Consider the following 18,094-nt stretch of genomic DNA (forward strand, 5'->3'; position numbering starts at 1 on the left):
TATGAAATATCCCTTCTTGTTGCGCAACAAGAGCATTAGAGGAACCACCATGTTAAGTTTCGAGTTCATTCGTTTTGTCGTTTTTAAACAGTAGTGATCAAAAGGTGACAGTAATTTGAATTGTATATGTATACACGTGCGGGCACCAGGACCGTAGCAAGGGGGGGGGGCGCAAAGTGTCTACTATCCGGGTGTGATTCCTGGTAGAGCGCAAAAATGAAAAACTTGCATATTATGTTGAGAATTGCAACTATAAATGTTGTATACTTTATTTACAAAAACTTTAACGTCTTTTATATTAATCGAAACAATTGTTGAAAATATTATATAAAAATTATGATATTTTTAAACTAAAAATACATAAGGGTACATTTTAAAGTTTCGCTCCACGCGCCATATTTGGTTGATACGGTACTGGGAACAACGAATATTTTAGATAAATTTTTTCAAACATTATATAAACTTGAGAAAAAATTGAAGTTAAAACTATTTGATACTGATCATTGAAATGTCGTGAATATTTCGATCGGGATCGAAAATCGTTTCACAACTCTAACGCGGAATGTATTATAATATTTTCTAGCCGATAGCAATTTGGGATGACTAGAAACTGCAGCGGGGTTTATTGGGGAGAGAGGGTTATTGCAAAATTTTAACGTAAACACTAAAGTTAATTGATTTCGAATTACGTTTACAATCAACAGTGGAACTGTACCGTTTGCGAAATAGATACTGAAGTCGTACAGGATAATTCATAAGGTCTATTGTTTCGTTGGCCGAACGTCTACCAATTCATAGGAGCACACACGCGCGCACACAGGTAGGTGGACACAAACAGGTACATACATGTTTCGCAAGATGGGCGCAAAAAAAAAATAAAAAGATTTGAGCAGCGCAGCGCTATTAACGGTCGTTAACGCGACGGCCAATAATTGCAAAAGGGGAGAAGGGAAAATTATGTCGAGACCTAACGACAGTAAATATTATTACCTATTTCACCTTGACATTTGTGAACGGGATGCGTGGCGCGACGGGAGTGTTATAACAAAGGCGAAAAATGCATACACAGTACACGTAGGTAACGGTTTGAAAACGATTCGCCATAAAACTGTAATTTAATGCGTTTTCGGTAACTATTGTTTATTGATTGCGATTTACAGCTGCGAATACGATCGGATAAAATCGTATCCGTTGGTCGTAACGAGTGCCTGTACAAATATATAACAATAAATTAATACGAACCGTTGTAATTTTATGATCGTTAAGAGTGCGACTGGGTAGATACAATAACACATCAGCGTACATACTTATACGTACCTATTCTGGCGTGACCAGAAGAATATTTTGTGAGGGTTTTAAATTTCTAATTCTCTCCTACATTAATTACCAGTTTTTTTTTAATTTTAATATATCGATTAAACATAAGTTGAAATATAAAATGTGTTATTATTTAGTTTATTGAAATTGTGAAAATTGTTTAATGATGACATGATATTACATTATACGTTTGTCTAAAAATTATTGTATATTTTACTAAATAAGAGAGACATTTCGAGGAAGGGAGGTTTATAACCCGTTAACCATCCCCTGGCTACGCCACTGTGGATGAATGTAATTAAAAAAAAAGCTATGATTTTTGTAAACAATGACAACGCATAGGAATATTTCCATCAGTGATGAAGTAAGTAATTGATAAATTGTTTAATAAAAAAAAAAAAGAAAAAAATTACGTTGTACATTATATGTTTATTTGTAGAATTTGGAAATAAAAATCTATAGATTTTATCCTTTCATAGTGATTTGTATACAACTGAACTCCCATACAAAAGTTATGTATACGACCTTAGACGGGCCCTGTAAAGACATTTAAAGACATTTAATTTGGCACCGTACAAACAATTATAAATCGATCGTGTAGATAATAAGAATTATTTTTCTTACATATGAGTGACAACGTATTTCTAAGTATCTGATTTGTGTTAATGTGTGTCCTTAAAAGTCGCGACGTTGAATAAAAATTCCGAAATACTACCGATAAGGGTCCGACTCGAAACGATTTCATCGTGCGCCGCTAGTACGAACGACAAAGGAGTAGATTCATATGTTACCTATTTTGTGTTCAAATATTTTTCATCGGATATTTTCCCTGGGAAAATAGAACATTGACATTAAAATTAAAAGAGAGAGAAAGAGAGAGAGAGAGAGAGAGAGAGAGAGAGGAACAGTTGTCAAAACTGATCCTCCGCTTTTAGTGACGTAGCAAGAGAATAATGAACCGTGCCTACGCCAGCGGTGTGAAATTGTGATGGGACTCAAAACTACTAAAACTTTAGACGGATTTTTCGATATTTAAAAGTAGCATGATCAAAAGTTTATACGTCAACGATCAGGGGGGAGGCAGAATTGAATCTCATCAGATTCCCTCGAGTGAATCATGTATAGGTAGAAGAATTTAATATCATACTTAAATGCGCATTGACCATTATTAAACGTGTTACAACGTGTTAATGTTTTATTTTTATTACTATATTCCCACAAGGATAACTATGAGATCTTGATATTAGAATGTTAGAGAACAATTCGCTGCACCCTTTAATGCATACAGATGCCGCAGCCTCCTCCGCCCATTGTTCGATTCCGGGATAGTCTAAAAAATCATCAACGAATATCCGAGTGCTATACGAACATCGTTTAGCGTTCTATGCATTGCTCGTTGTAAGGCAGCGGCTAACATTTTTAACGACGAAAAATACGAACACAATAATATAGTGTACGGTGATGGATTAGCGTGGACCACATTAGGACATCGGTTTGTGTTTGATTGCGTTCGTCCGTCTAACGTGCACACGCAGCGTGGAAAAAGTACGTCGATTAGAACATTTAACGCCATGTTCGTGTCGGGTTTAGAACTATTTAGCCGTAGGTCGGAGTTCGAAGAGAAGAGCGAAGTCGACAACGATGACCGACGGAAAAGTTATGGTTTACGTTCGTTGTACAATCTACAACTGTAAATTATCTGTCAGTAAACATTCCGCGAGAGAGATGCACCGGAGAGCTGGCGGTTTAAAAACACTTTGAAAAAACAAACGTTTAAAAACACTTTGAAACGCCTGAACGTAACACGAACGTTACGGTTAGCTCACGCGTGTCGTACGAACGACAAAGACGAGGTCCCTACACAAGAGTCGATGCTTTTCGGTTTCCAATCATGTTATGATAAAGTACAACATTCATTGTAACAATCGAAATGAATCAAACGATCAAATGATTTAATTTTAAAATTCAAACATAAACACGTCGACGACGACGACTCACCCAGGGACGAGATGAGGTTTCCCCAGAGCTCGGCGGTCTGCCAGGCGAGGAAGAAGAACCCGAAGAAACGGACGACGATGCCGTCCACCTGCTGGTCGGTGAGCTTGGCGTACACGGCGCCGGTCTGCGTAAGGTACGTGGCCTTAGCGGCCCACATGGGCGCGGCGCCCAGGCCGACCAGCACGCCGGCGGGCACGAGCGTGTAGAATCGCGGGTAGAATTGCGCGCCGATGTACGGTATGTAGCACAGCATGGACAGGCACAGCGTCCACTTGACGGTCAGCCGTTTGATGAGGAACGTGGGCACGAATATACAACTGAGCACGAGCGCGGCATAGATGGCGGACAGCGACACGGTTCCCAGGCCCTCACGCGCGTTGATCGAGCTCTGCAGGTTGGCCGTGCCCTGGAACGCGGTGAACTGCACCATGAACGCCAGGCTGATGGTCGACACGTTCTTCAGGATCCGCCACTTCTCCTTGGGCGACATCTTGAACTTTCCCTTGGGCAGGTGGTCGTCGCTACCGTCGTCGTCGCCCATTGGCGGCGGCTTGGCCAGGCCGCCGTCGCCCGATTGTTCATCCTGTTTGAAGCCCTGGTTCTCATAGCCGCCCACCACCGAGATCGTGTACACGGCCACGTCCGACGACTTGTCTTTGTTCGCTCCGTTCGCCGGCTTCCGGTGGTGGAACATACTGCTGTCCACGCCGAAGCTCTCGCGGCGGTCCGCGGACGCCACCATAACGGCCGTCCGCTACGCTGCTGCTGCGGCCGACGGATTGCGCTGACCACGCACGAGACGGAAACCTCCTGGAAAAAGACAACGGGGATTAAAATCAGGACGTTACTTGTGCACGAGGGAAGGGATGATTACGAGGACCATGGGAAGCGATCCGTAAACGCTCAAAGGGAGGTTAGCCTGGGGAAGTCACAGCTTACGAGTATCGAATGAACACGTATAGTATTTATGTGTTACGGATAACGTTTACGTTTGGCTAAAGCACTTGGCGAATAATCGTCGATTCTTATGCTCTACGAGTCGAGTAAAAGGTGTTTAATCGTCAAGTCGGACGATTATTTTTACTCGTCGAGTCACTCGTGGTTTCCCATCGGCTGTCGGTAAACGCGACACGAATCAAAGGAATTAAAAATAATCGCGTTTGTTGATCGTCAAGTGTACTAGTCAAGTGAACGAGTTGTGTTGTACCGGCTTAAAGTCGACACTATCCGAGCACATATTATTGACTGATGCGTAAACGATCGTATGCACGAACACGAATCAACGACTCTATCCGGATAATGTTAAAAAATAATTAAATTAAAGAGTTTTTGTTAGCACTCAGCCACGTACTGTCACCGATAATAAAGCGGCGGACTGCCGGAACGTAAAAAATAATATCTTATCCTAACTTACGATTTATCTTAACGATTAAGTGAAAAATAAAAGTGTTCTTCTTTAAGTAGATGTGGTATTTTATTTATTTGTCCATTACAATTATACGGCCCGGGCACTTTTTTAACATATAACATTTGAGGTAACGATTTACGTACAGTTAAAAGAAAAACACTAAGACTTACAATTAGACTATATAGTATCATGGTTAGACGATGGTTTTATTAAAATTTTATATGCTATGCCAATACATTATACGATGTCGATCTGTAGTCAGTCGGTTTTAGTACTATCGCGTTTACAATTTTTTTTATTAAATTAATATACGAACGAAAACGGAATTTTATTTGAAAAACTTATTCCTTATTTATATATATGTAAACTTATGTTGAATGATGGCCCAAAGTATATCTTTACGGAATAATAATACAATATTTTGTTATATTACGTTTTTGATAGTAGCGCTCATTGCCGTGGCTTTTATGACTCGAAAAAAAATTAATCTCACCGCTTATTTCGTTACGTTCGTGAATTATTTTTAACTTTTGCACCATGCCAAACACGCAGTTCACACGGAGATCAAATCACGTTTCATCGGGGATGAGATCTAACAGTGACGCAAGCAATAGCGTTCGAACGTAAGAAATATTCTACCTCCCTTGGCATTTAAGTAATAAGTGCGCTGAAACTTTAGTTAATAATTGTACTATAGCGGTGGAATTTCGGTTATTTTCGGAAATTTTTCCAAATAATGATACCTCTGATGAGAATACAACATTTTCACCCAAGACTTGCAACAGGATATTGACCAATAGACATTGATCGAAATTAATAATTAGATATTGCATTGTCACGAGAAAAACGTATGTCGTTGGTTGGTATTAAGAACCACCCCTGATCGTATTTCAGAATGTATGCCAATGGCTGTAATTCACATATTTGACCAAGGTTTTGCGCGTTACCAGATAGAAATGGTTTAGAGCATATAGTACCGCACTCAAGACATTTTTTTTCTGGGGTTTAGGAAATATTTCGAGCGGGTCAAACCACCGAATCTGACTGGAGCGTCGAATAATGTTTAAATACACGTGTACAATTTATTATAGTGTTTACGATCGTATAATTATCATTAACGCGCGTTACGATGGTAATATTACGAGTGTACTGGTCCGTATAGCGGTAAAATCACGACCTAGCCCGTACGGCAGAAAAATGTACGATTATGCGTAATTTTTCGAACTCTTCCACGACGCCATCGCCGACTGCGTGTATACATATATATATATATATGCAAAATATACTCGAACATATAAGTACACGCTAAGTATATATAGCGATGGGATAAGGCGAAAGGTCGTTTCAACTCAGCCACCCGTACCGCCCTCTCTCCTTCATCGTCCTGCCAGCGAACGACGACGTCCGCGAACCGGTTTTTTGCGAAAAAACTATACATACCCATTATCATACTACCGGAGTTATACGTACATATACACTATTATCTTGCGCGCATACACGTAAATTAAATACATCCGAACCCGGCTTGTATATAATATCCTTCTCCTAAAAATAAAAAATAAAATAATAATAATAACAAGTGTACGTCGCGTATTGAGTGGGAGGAGTGTAAGATACCGTCCCACTCGCCTCGGACGGTCGCCGAAACCCGAACAACGAACCCATATTATGTATGTACATAACAATAATACATACATCGCGTTGGAAAACCTGTACAGTACGATACGATACTAAATAATGTGAGATAACAGTTCTATGTCATCCCAATATCGTATATTTTATACTTATAATTGACGGGCCACGTTGTACTTACAAAGGAATAGAAAAAAAAAAAAAAATGAAAAAATGTTTTATTATTATGCGCGATTATACAATGCCGAAGTTAAACTCGCCGCGAGATTTAATTAACGATGTAGGTCGACGACGACATACGAAAAAATAAGAAAATTCGTTCCACGCGATCATTACGGACATTACGCGTCCTCCCGGTCTAGCCGACATACTGCACAACTGTTATTATTATTAAAAAAAAAATCACCCCGTATCACACGTTTTTATTTCGGGCTCGGCGAGCGATGTCAAAAAATCGAGGGGAATAAATCCTTATACCGTCGAAGTCTCCCGAGCCATAAGATCCCGTCGTCACCGCGGCACAAAATCAATAAAAAAATATTGTATCGGTACCGAATACCGAATGTGACGTGCCTGTGCCGTGGATCGTGACGCGCTTTTAAAATCAATCGGTTACGACGCGTTGCTTTATACTTGCATACGTGACCACGACATAGATAAATATCGAAATTGAACCCAGCCGAGGTTGGACGTAAAACATAATCGAATTCTAAGTTTTCGGTGCGTTCGACTGTTCGAAAACTGCAAACACTGTGTCCACATGACTGCGAGTCGAGAGAACCAAAAACGTGTATTTATCACGTATACGCGTGTGTTAGCCGTTGGTCAGTCCGACTCGTTACCATTGTCGACTTTTGAACTGCATTCGGACACATGCCTTTCTCCCCACGAGAACTCAACGTTTTTCTTCTGCCCGCAGTTAACGTATTCGCTCGAACAATACTGCTACCACACGTTTTTATCAAACCGTGTCAATATCAATATATGTATACATATTTACGAGTCCGGGTTTCCGGTAATCGGACGAACACACAACATCCTTGATGGTGTCGAGTACAATACGCGTTCATAAAGCTTACGGAGTGTTTATTTATTATTATTTCTCTCTTTTTACTTATTTGTTCTAAACGAAAAAGGTTTAAGCACACCAAGTGCTCTCTGTTGCAAGGGCTGGTATTTGAACGATTTTACCGTTGCGTTGACAATTATTTCTATGACATAAGATGAGTAACTTTGGTAGTGTTCTGACAATAACATGATATAAATGGGATAATCTCTCTCTCTCTCTCTCTCTCTCTCTGCCATTTCTACGGTCGATACGTGCAAAAAAAAACGCTTTTCCGTATTGTCGAAGCGCACAAAACTTTTGAACACACAAACAGACGTAGGCGCGCGCACGTCATACCCGCGTAGTGCGAACGTGCGAAATTAAAAACTGCGTAGCGGAAAAATTGCGCTGGACAAGGTTACTTTCTCCCGTTGTACATTCCGGGAACTGATTTATTCTCCGACCCGACGCGGCAGACGATCGGGTGCACCTCGTTACGAATCGGAGTCAAGGTGAATAATATTATATACTTGCGTGCGCGTCAATTTTGACTTTGAAATTTCCAAAATCCGTCTCGCCCACCGGTGGCAAAATGTAGGTCACAACGATGTTGCGATGTTCGCACGCGTACAACCGTGAGCCGATCGTGAATAATAATGGCGCGTACGACCGGTGCGACGATATCGGCGCGCGAAATACCTGCACATCGGATTTCTGTCACGTCATCGATCCACGTACGAACGAATAATAGTAATCACAATGATAATATTGTAATATGCCGAAGGTCGGTGCCCCCGTGCATGAAACCGTTCTCGCGAACAAAAACCCGCGAAGAACAGCCGCGGTGCACACAACCCGTTCGCGTGCACGCCGTCGCGCCCCGGAACACCACCACCACCACCCTAATCTAACCCGATCGTTCGCATAAACGCGCGCACGGGTCATTTGCGCCACCTACCCAAGCGTCCGATGTTATGCGTTTCGCGTCACTTCGTATCTTCCCGTAATGTTATATCTCCCCCGCACGTCCAATCACGATCAAATCGTATTATAATTTTCGAATCGATCGATAAACACGTTAACGCGCATAGCTTGTAATGCCAACAAGTGTTGTACGCGTACTAAAACTATTCTGTCCCGTCTAATATTTACAATCCGTTTTGCAATACTGTTTGCTATCGTGACCCAAATCACACGTATACCTTTTTGGACGTGTCGCGGATTGCATATTTATTTATTTTTCTCGGTCTCTTTCGGCGCCAATCGCCGTTTACGTACGGAATTTCGAAAATCCTACGAGAACCGTTCCGGCACGTGAAAGTCCAACCGCGGTAGCCAACTCCCGTCGAGGAATCGCGCACGCGTGTTTTGCACAGTTCGGCGTAGCCGCCGCACGCGTAACAAAATCGGGTGCTATTTTCCGTACGCGTACGAGTGTGTAATTGTTTACGCGATGAAAAAAAAATTTCGAAAAAAATAAAACCAATCTCGAACTGATCGCAGTGTTTGCCGTGGTGCAGTAAGCCCCCGACGAGTCGAGTCCGACAGAAAAGTGCCCGGCCGGCCGTAACCCGTACCTATAACCTACACTTAATACGTGTATATGAATAATATGTATATGTTAATACGAATATATGTATATTCGTATGTTTGTATATATCATGGGCGTGTCTACACGGGTCGTACCTCCTCCCGTTCACGACCTGCAAAATTTGACATTAATTGTATTATCGATTAATGCTAGTTAAAATTTTTGATTCCGACTAAACGACGTTTAGAATAACAATAGGAATCAAAAATATTTTGCAATTATATTTCTATAAGTGATGATGATTATTTCAAAATTTGAAGATCGTATTTACTTTCCCTATTGGTAACTCAGTATCGCATTTGAATACTTGTCTTGCGCACGACCTGTTAAAAAGGTCTAAACACGCCTATGATCTATGTACATATATGTACCTTTTTATACATACTGCGACGAGCCGAACGGTTCCAATAGCGAGTAGTTAATGATTTACGCGTATTTACATGTCATTTGTTCTTATTATAAACATTCCGCTAAACAAATATATGGTAATTTCACATATTATTCAATTTCGTCCGCACTACACGAACAAACCCGCTTAAATTATACATTACGACTATGCTTGTGTAAACGTATCTGTTTGCGTTCGAGAGTGGCGGTTATATGTTTTTTTTTTTTTTTTTTTTGAAGCACAACGGAAAGGGAATAATTTTTGTCCATCTAGCTCAAGCACAAGTCGAGTTCAGATGCAATTTATCGGCGGGGTAACCGCGAAAATAAAACGTTAAAAAAATCGAAAATATCGTGTTTTAACTGTTTTAGGTTGTAAGTGTTTTTTTTTTTTGAAATTTTTTTTTTTTTAAATTCACTTTCGAGTTGAAAGCATTTTTACGAGCGCCACTGTTAAGTGGGTGTACTGTTACTTATATTGGCCAAAATATTTAACTAATCGAATGGTGTGTATCATTTTCAACTGTAAGTGAAGTAATTATTATTACTAATAATTGATTGAGATCAAGCGGAGGACACCGTATTGACGTCGATGAACACTACATTTTGTATACTATACGCATATTTGCTGCGGAAAAAGTGTGTAGAAAACCGCGAAAATGTCTCGACAATGTAATACGCTTGTGCCTACCTATCTGTATTATACGTCTTCGTAACGCAGACTGTCTCTTGCGTGTAAAATTCTGTTGGTCGGTGCAAGATTCAAACAAATCGTTTTTCGTCCGACTCCTCATCCCCCATCCAAGCCAATCGCCATTGTATAGAAACGCAGTTTTACTACATCGATTCTTTGTCGTCGTGTACGCGGACAGAGCCTATACAAGTACGCCGCGTGCCGCATTCTTGTGGCAAGTATAGGTATATAATATTATTTTATAAATAATTACTGATGTTTTTATGAATAATAATAACGATAATGATAGGCAGAAAAAAAGACGGGTTGTATAGAATTCCGCGCGCGCGCGCTGTAAAATATCGAAACGTTGAAACGCATACCGTGTGTGTACAACAATAAATAAACCAGCGCTTTAAAGGTGTGCAGCACAACCGTAGTTGCGATTTATGAACGGCAATGCGACGTTCGCTAAACCGTATGGCTTGTTACCAATTACATACTACCGTTGGTCGTGCCTAGTTGAGAAGTTTAACTTCCGACCTAAATATTTCTAAGCGAAAAATGAATTTGTTATTAATATTTTTTTTATATTCCTGTAAAAACGCAATTCAAAACCATCATCGGTTTTGATCATTTGTTTGCAAACACGGTATATCTTTCGAATAATTTATGTGAAACAAGGTTAAGAAATTGAACCCGACGGCTATGAAAACTGCTTTCTAAAATAATCGTCGTAGCTGTATAATATAGACGCGTGTAAATGTACATCTAATAAATATGTCACACTAAATAAAGAGACTGCCGGTTTCGTAATACAACAGTGTATTCTTATAGAATAAAATATTGTTCATTGAATATATCATTTGATCACGTGACTGAGTGCATACAATATGATTTCGGTGACAAAGTATGAAAATCAATCGATAAAATATTTAACATAAAAGCGGATTATGCAGACGTTAACAATAAAACAATTTAAAAAATGACATTTTTATATTCCAACAAAATTAAATACAAAACATTTTTGGCAAGTACAAAATATCTGTATGAAGTATCTACGTTTTCGTGGTGAATTTTTTTTTTTATATTTTACTATCGAACACAGCGCATAAAACTGAATGTTAACATTGATGAGCTGTACACAAAAATTCGTTTAGAAAATCTAAACAACGCTCACGGAATAATAAAATATTGATATACGACTGTATTATTTTATTGTGATTTCAGCTCGAACACAACGACCGGTAAGTTGATTATTCTAGAACACGAAACACAATACAATAATATAAAAATCAATAACACGGAGCGTTAAAAAATAATACGGCTCGTATATGCACTCGGTATATTAAATTAAACGTGTTTTTAGAATAAAAAAAAAAAATCACAAAACTATGCTAATTTAAAAGCGTTGCGATAAAATTAACATTGAACCATCCATACCCTAACGATGAGAATCGAAGAACAATAACGAAAAATGGCAATTTGAAATGTTAATAACGTGTACGCACTGCAGTGAGTTATATTATCTAATCGAGCTTCTGTGCGAACCGTGCGCAGGTACAAATGTATTTAAATTCCATGCGTTGTAATATAAAATATCGTAAAAAAATAAAACAAAATATTTAGTAAAATAATAATACACTGGCGAACAGAAAAAAAAAATGAAAAATGAAAAATATCAAGGATAACTAGCGTTGAAACAAGAATCGAATAAAAAAAAAAAATCTACAGCAGCGTCCGCGAAGTGATGGTACCTAAATAATAATACGTTAATATGCATGAGATCCAAATTTTCCAAAAAACGCACGTTCCACCGTTGGAGAGGGGTGGGAAAATGAAAATGAAAAACACGTCGAACCGCTATGGTATCGTAAATATTTCACTGAAACGATTGCATAACGGATACGTTACCAGCGTACGACGGTAATAACGACGGTTATTACTTGCTACCGGGTGATAATAGCAATGTCGGCGATAATCACTCGTTAACCGACGTCCGGTGGTGTTGTTACGGTACCATATTAGCGGTATGCGGTCACGCGAGTATGCGGGACATTACCATTGCAATCTCGAGGAACCTCGGAGATGCGCTCTACAACGCGGTGTTCGTGAACGTTTTATCGCTTATTGTTGATTTTATCGTGAAATTTTTTTCTCTCTTCAAACGAAACGAAATCGAAACGTGGAGGCGACAGCGAGCACCGCGAAATAAGTTGCAGCGGATTCGAGGCACGCGGACCGAACGAACGTCGACGCCCGGTTAAAACGACGAAAACCGAATCTTAGAATAGGGTGACCAGACGTCCCGTTTAAAACGGGATTGTCAATTTTTTGATCATCACGGTCCCGTTGTCCCGACAAACTTCGAATGGGACGCTTTTTATCCCGTTTTTTAGAAGATTGTCTCGTTTTAATCCCGTTATCGCCATAGTATTTGTTATATAAGTTATTAATGCTTGCAAATAAAATATCTATGTATGAAAAAACATAAAACTTTTCACCCGTACATTTAAAACGTGAAACCAAAGTTAATAATAACAGATAAAAATGTTCGTGGAACGAGCGTCAAGTCCCGATGCCGACGAACTATAACATTGCCGATTTGATAATTTAATAATAATTAAAAGAAAATAATTGTTTACGATACGACAGAGGTTTGGACTTGAACTCTCGAGATTTGTGTGCATGCGCGTGAATGTATATGGATGAGTTTCTTTATTCGGGGAGGGGGGAAGTAACGGCTGTCCCGTTTTTTTTTATTTTCTTAATATGGTCACCCTGTCTGAGGACCCGAAACCGTAACGCGCCCGTTGATCCGGACGTAGTCACGTGTAAATGCGAAGATGTTCATTGCTGATCGGAAAATTAAAGGTAATCCGGCGTGTATACGTATTGCTCGACGGCCCAGCGAAAACACGAGTGCGTCCGGACGCTGCGTGTTCGACGGGTAAACGAAACGGAATAATGTTACGCGTTCCGATCGGAAGTTTGAGCGCGTGAAAGTTGACCGTTCGAGCGGAGCTCGATGTTTCGGTTCCTTCGCCGGCAGTCGAGCACAAACCCGACGAAATCGATTTCAGAATTCGATTCTTCGTGCCGCGTACACGGGCAACACGCGTTTTCCAACGCCGTACGGAAATAGAATATCGGCGGGCAAAACGCATTATTATCGCGGTGCCGAACAAACGGCTTTGGCGTTCGTTTCTGTTTTCTCCGCGAAACGTTTTTAAACGTACGGACGCGCCCCGCGGGCGTCGGCCAGACTTGAATTTCGGCGCCGCGCACGCGTAAAAAAAAGATTTTTACGCCGCCGGCCTGTGCGTACGTGTGGCTGCACCGCCGGATCCGTAACAATAAACTTGAACCGACCTCAAGGTTGCCGTTGCCGTCGACGCGAATAATTTATTAAATATTTATTAAACATTGTAGTGCACAACCATTACGGGTTGTACACATAGTTGTTTTACGACGCGATGCCGTGGCGTTCGATCGACGGTTTTTTTTTTTTTTTTCCAACGCCGTCGTCCCCTGCACTAGCCGACACCAACCGAATAAACAGCATCCGTTTCGCGTAACAGTATTATAAATGTAGAATAATATGTATTTTCTCTACACATTTTATTAGCGCCTTGAACTTGACGACGAGACCCCGCGTCGGTGCTGACGCGCGTACAATAATATCGAATGCGGTGCGCAAGGCAAGCAGCAATAACACTACGTCGCGGGTACGTCTGGTCCGATTACATCTACGGTACACCGTATTGTGCACGTGAAATATTCGGTTTATTCGGTATACATCGATGCGCGCGGGACCGCGGCAGTACTGTCGCGAAAAGTGTACGCAATCGAAACTATAAACATCGATTATACAAGTGGCGTTGTACGTAATGAGCGGAAACCGGATGACAAATGTTTGGAAAAAAAAAAAAATACATCGAATTTCAACGGGTTTCGGTGATGACGATGACGATACTGATGCTTTATCCGCGGATAATCGCTTGAGTTCATACGTTTACAATATTATTGCGCGTATACTCGGTGGACTGCTTTTATAATTTAGAATATTTTTTACATTTATATTTCCATGGACTACATATAATACATGCATTACACACAAACGTTTTTTTCGGTGCGAATTAATTTTTACCTCCTACGTCGGACGACATTAACCGGTATATCAATTATAGTTGTGGTATCGAATTTAAAAGTAACTTTTTTTCGCGTTGTTTACGTATTATTGATTCATACAATTGTAAGAGATATCGCGAATATTAATATAATAATATATAATTGCGAACTAATCTACTCGTGAACAGATGACGTAGAAATGGTGCAGTTAAGTTAAAACACAATCTATGTGTACGAGAATGTCGTTTACGAGCAGTGGAATTGAACACATTTTTAAGATGTTTGGTTTTCAAATGTTTTTACCTTGTGCGCAGTCTATATACTCAATAATTTAGGAAAACTGGTGATATTTAATCATAATTTGGCGGAATATTTAAAAAATTGATAAAGTGAAATAAAAAAAAAATAAAAATAATCGTTCCGAGGTGACAATGCGAACACGATTACGAGTGTATGGACCACGCGTACTTACCGAAAAATCGTCGGTCGAATCACGTTGGCGAACGACTGGTCCGTGCAACAAATTATTCGGTATCGGGGGGGAAAAAAAAAAATTCGCGTAGAAAACAGCTGCTTTATTGAAACATATGGGAACGGTCGAGATGAGTGCGCTGTTACGGCCAATCGACTTGACGGAAAAAAAAAAACAATTTTGTATCCGTCAAACGCGCGCACGCATACGCTGAAAGACTGTTTTGCAATAAAAATGAAATAAAAGAATGAGAACCGTACGGAACGTTTCCGTTTGCGGACACGAGAAGATGAAGAAAATGTACCTGGGAAACCGGTTCGCGTACGGGTAAGGGGATGTGCGACGACGGTACAAAACGGCTGCGAGTCGAACGCGATGATTCGCCGAAAAGGTGAACCACGCGAAGAAGTTTCGCGAACGGGGGAGGAATTGAAATGAGCAAATAAAAATACCGCGGTCGATTTTTCTCCTCGGTCGTGCGGCACGCCGAATCGTAGGCGCGGCAGTGCCGTCGCGATCTACGGGCGAGACACGATGGCGCACCGCGAACGTACCAACACGGTTTACGGACGCGATTCGCGAAACGCTGCGGGCGACGGACGAGAGACGAATGACGGGCGCGCACTGTCGTACGGCTACGATATTTTGTACATTGCTATCATATTTACCTATAAAATATTACGTGATACTCTCTCCGGCGTTGATCGCGTGCCTGCGGGTGTATTTGTTTATCCGCGTACACACGCACCGCGTCGTCCGTGTACTCTCCGTGTGTGCGACGCGATTTTTTTTTTTTTAAAAAAAAAATTTTTTTTTTTTTACCGCGCGCGATTCCAGGTCAACCGGGTGGAGGCGCACGCGAACGACAACGACGCACGCAGCACGGCAGACGTCGTCGTACAACGACGACAACAGGCAGCAGCGGCGGCGCACCGGACTGCGACGGCGACGGCGACGCGCGTGCACACATGCAGCGGGGGCACACGCACGGGCGCGCGCGCACGCACGGACGCGTGGAATAAAATGTATTACGCGAACGGGCCGACGGGGAACGCGCGCGACGGACGAACGCGTTATCGCGATCCAAATGAAAACCGCGTACGTGTTGTACTGCGTGAAACGGTGCGAATATCGCGCGTCGTTCGTTATGGTCTCGCGACCGCGGTGTGGTTCGCGCCGTACGGAGTGATCGACACGACTGAGCGCGGAGACTTAGCCGCCGACCGCCGCGAAAGATCGACGGACACCGTCTCTCCGTCCGTCGTACCCCCGTTTTTTTTTTTTTTTCTATTTTTATTTTTTTTTATTTCGCGCGCTAATATCCGCCGTCCTCCCCCTCCGCCGCCAGTCATACCCGAGCTCTCTCTCTCCGCGCCGGCCGCCCCTCGACCACCACCACCGTAGCCGTTCGCGCACGAAGCGACGCGACGGCCGCCGAGGAGAAGGTCGGCCGGACCTACCACCATCACCACCACCACCACCACCACCACCACCACCACCGACGTGTGTTCCGCAAACCCATCGCAAACTGTTGTACTGACACACGTTTACGAGAACTCGCGCCGACCGGCGCGCATACGTTTTTTGTTATTATTATTTTTTTTCTTTCCCCCCCCCCCCCATTCGACGATCGCAGTCGCGTCCACCTGTCTACCGTCCGTCGGCGTACGCGGGCGGCTCCGTCTTGTTCGCGCGGCACACGCGGTGCCGTCGGATGCACTTGGATCCGACGACGGGCACAGAGTTCGGATTTCGCGATCGCTCCCCGTGACCCGTGACTATACATCGTATTCATATATTCTACCTCCGAAACGAAATTTTTCCATTATACTTATGTATACTATATATATATAGGTTTTGTCTGGTTGACGATGAAATTACGAAAAGTGCACGAGGGAGTTCATATGCATTCGCGTATTGTCGATGAACTCGTCTCGAAACGAGAAAAACAGATTTTTAAATCGTAACAATTCACACCGATAAACATGAAACGTATTTAATAAATAAATAAATATCGTCGCGTTCATTTTTTTCATCGGTAACAAGGCGTTTTTCTCGAAGTTTGTCCGGGGCGCTAGCTAGCTTGGACCGGCCATCAACGCACGTAACAGGGGAGGTGCGACTGGAACTTTGCACTCGGTCGAGGTCGCGAAACGACGCGACACTCGACGGAAATGCGGACAAACGGTCGGAGACACATCGATAAAATTAACAAACGCGATGCCGTTTTCCAGCCGTAAAATCCGCGGTCGTTACCGCCACGTGATGACCATTCCGTTGTTGTACCGGGGAAAGTGTTCGATTTTCACGGTCTGGCGCATTAAGTACGCAACGCACCTAACGTGTGTCCAACGCGCGTCGATTCATCTGCACATCGTGTACGTACGTAATTCCTTCGTAACAGGCAGTGCATATTCAGCGCATACCTGTATCGATTGTACGGTGTCGCACACGATCCGGTATAGACAGTTTGAAAATCCTGAATCGGTAAATAGCGCGGGTTCCGATTCACATATTTTATCATACGATCGGGACGACCGATAAAAAGCTGTTAAATCACGCGTTGATCGCATTTTTTAAACTTAAGTTTCAGGCCGGATCAGGCCGAAAAAAACGGCCCGAACAGATTTGTCTAATACACATGATCTCACGCATTAAGTTTTAGTTTTATGGTTATTTTTTCAATTTCCCGTCACGGAAATGTCGAAATTTCACGACACCCGCGAGGCGCAGACGACCGGTAGTCGTCGTAGAAACAATGAGCTAGGAACCTTAACTCGTATTACAGTGCACGCAGAACACGCGCCGGGACTGTTTTCATGAACTCCGTTGCGGTCGTCATACTTATACTTAATCGGGACACGTGTACGTCGTCATCGTTACGCGTTGAAATTGAAAACCAACTGATTTTTTTATCGTGCACAATGGATTACAAACAATTTTATCGTGTTTTAAGCGCAAACGTTTTAAAAACGATCCGACGCATGCGCTGCGCGAATCGTATCACAATAATAATAATTTATCGATAAAAACGATTATACATCGATCAAAAGGTGCACGTTGCAATATCGAATTGAAGGACTTTAAGGACGTAGACGAGGACGTAAACATATCGGAATGATCGTTCCGTCTACCAAGGGTACACGAAGGCTGGTAACGCGTTCGGTTTTCCGGACATTATTCGACCCTACGCGAGACGGCGGCGACCGTGGTGGTGGTTCTCACGCATTATCGTTTATCGTGCGTTACTGTGCAGAACGCGATTTTCCGGCTGAGATCGCAAACAACAATGCGTGTGGTATCCGTCTATGCGCAATTCTTATCGATTATGATGACGGTACGGTTAAAAGTAAAACTCGTCGGGGCATCGCGATCGGACAATTGTCGGTCTCGATGAATTACCCATCGATGGCGATGAAACATTTATGATACATATG

The 18,094-nt window shown here is 42.1% G+C and overlaps 1 protein-coding gene across 3 annotated transcripts in view; it reads right to left on the reverse strand.

The window, feature by feature from the left end:
* The window catches only part of LOC112691529 (UNC93-like protein), a 64,177-nt gene that overhangs the window by 30,726 nt on the left and 15,357 nt on the right, over nt 1-18,094 (reverse strand). Inside the window, exons 1-2 of one of the 3 annotated variants that reach the window (XM_025565801.1) lie at nt 15,326-15,869; nt 3,316-4,125 (exon numbers count right to left, since the gene is read on the reverse strand). In XM_025565801.1, coding sequence (XP_025421586.1) covers nt 3,316-4,057 — 742 coding nt within the window. In that variant the 5' untranslated portion in view covers nt 4,058-4,125; nt 15,326-15,869. Of the gene's footprint in view, nt 1-3,315; nt 4,126-14,657; nt 15,242-15,325; nt 15,870-18,094 lie in introns of those variants that run through there. The other 2 variants (XM_025565804.1, XM_025565803.1) reach the window with 2 other exon arrangements.

Source organism: Sipha flava, unplaced genomic scaffold (genome assembly GCF_003268045.1).
Source record: "Sipha flava isolate LNK unplaced genomic scaffold, YSA_version1 64_pilon_pilon, whole genome shotgun sequence".
NCBI classification, from domain to species: Eukaryota; Metazoa; Arthropoda; class Insecta; order Hemiptera; family Aphididae; genus Sipha; species Sipha flava.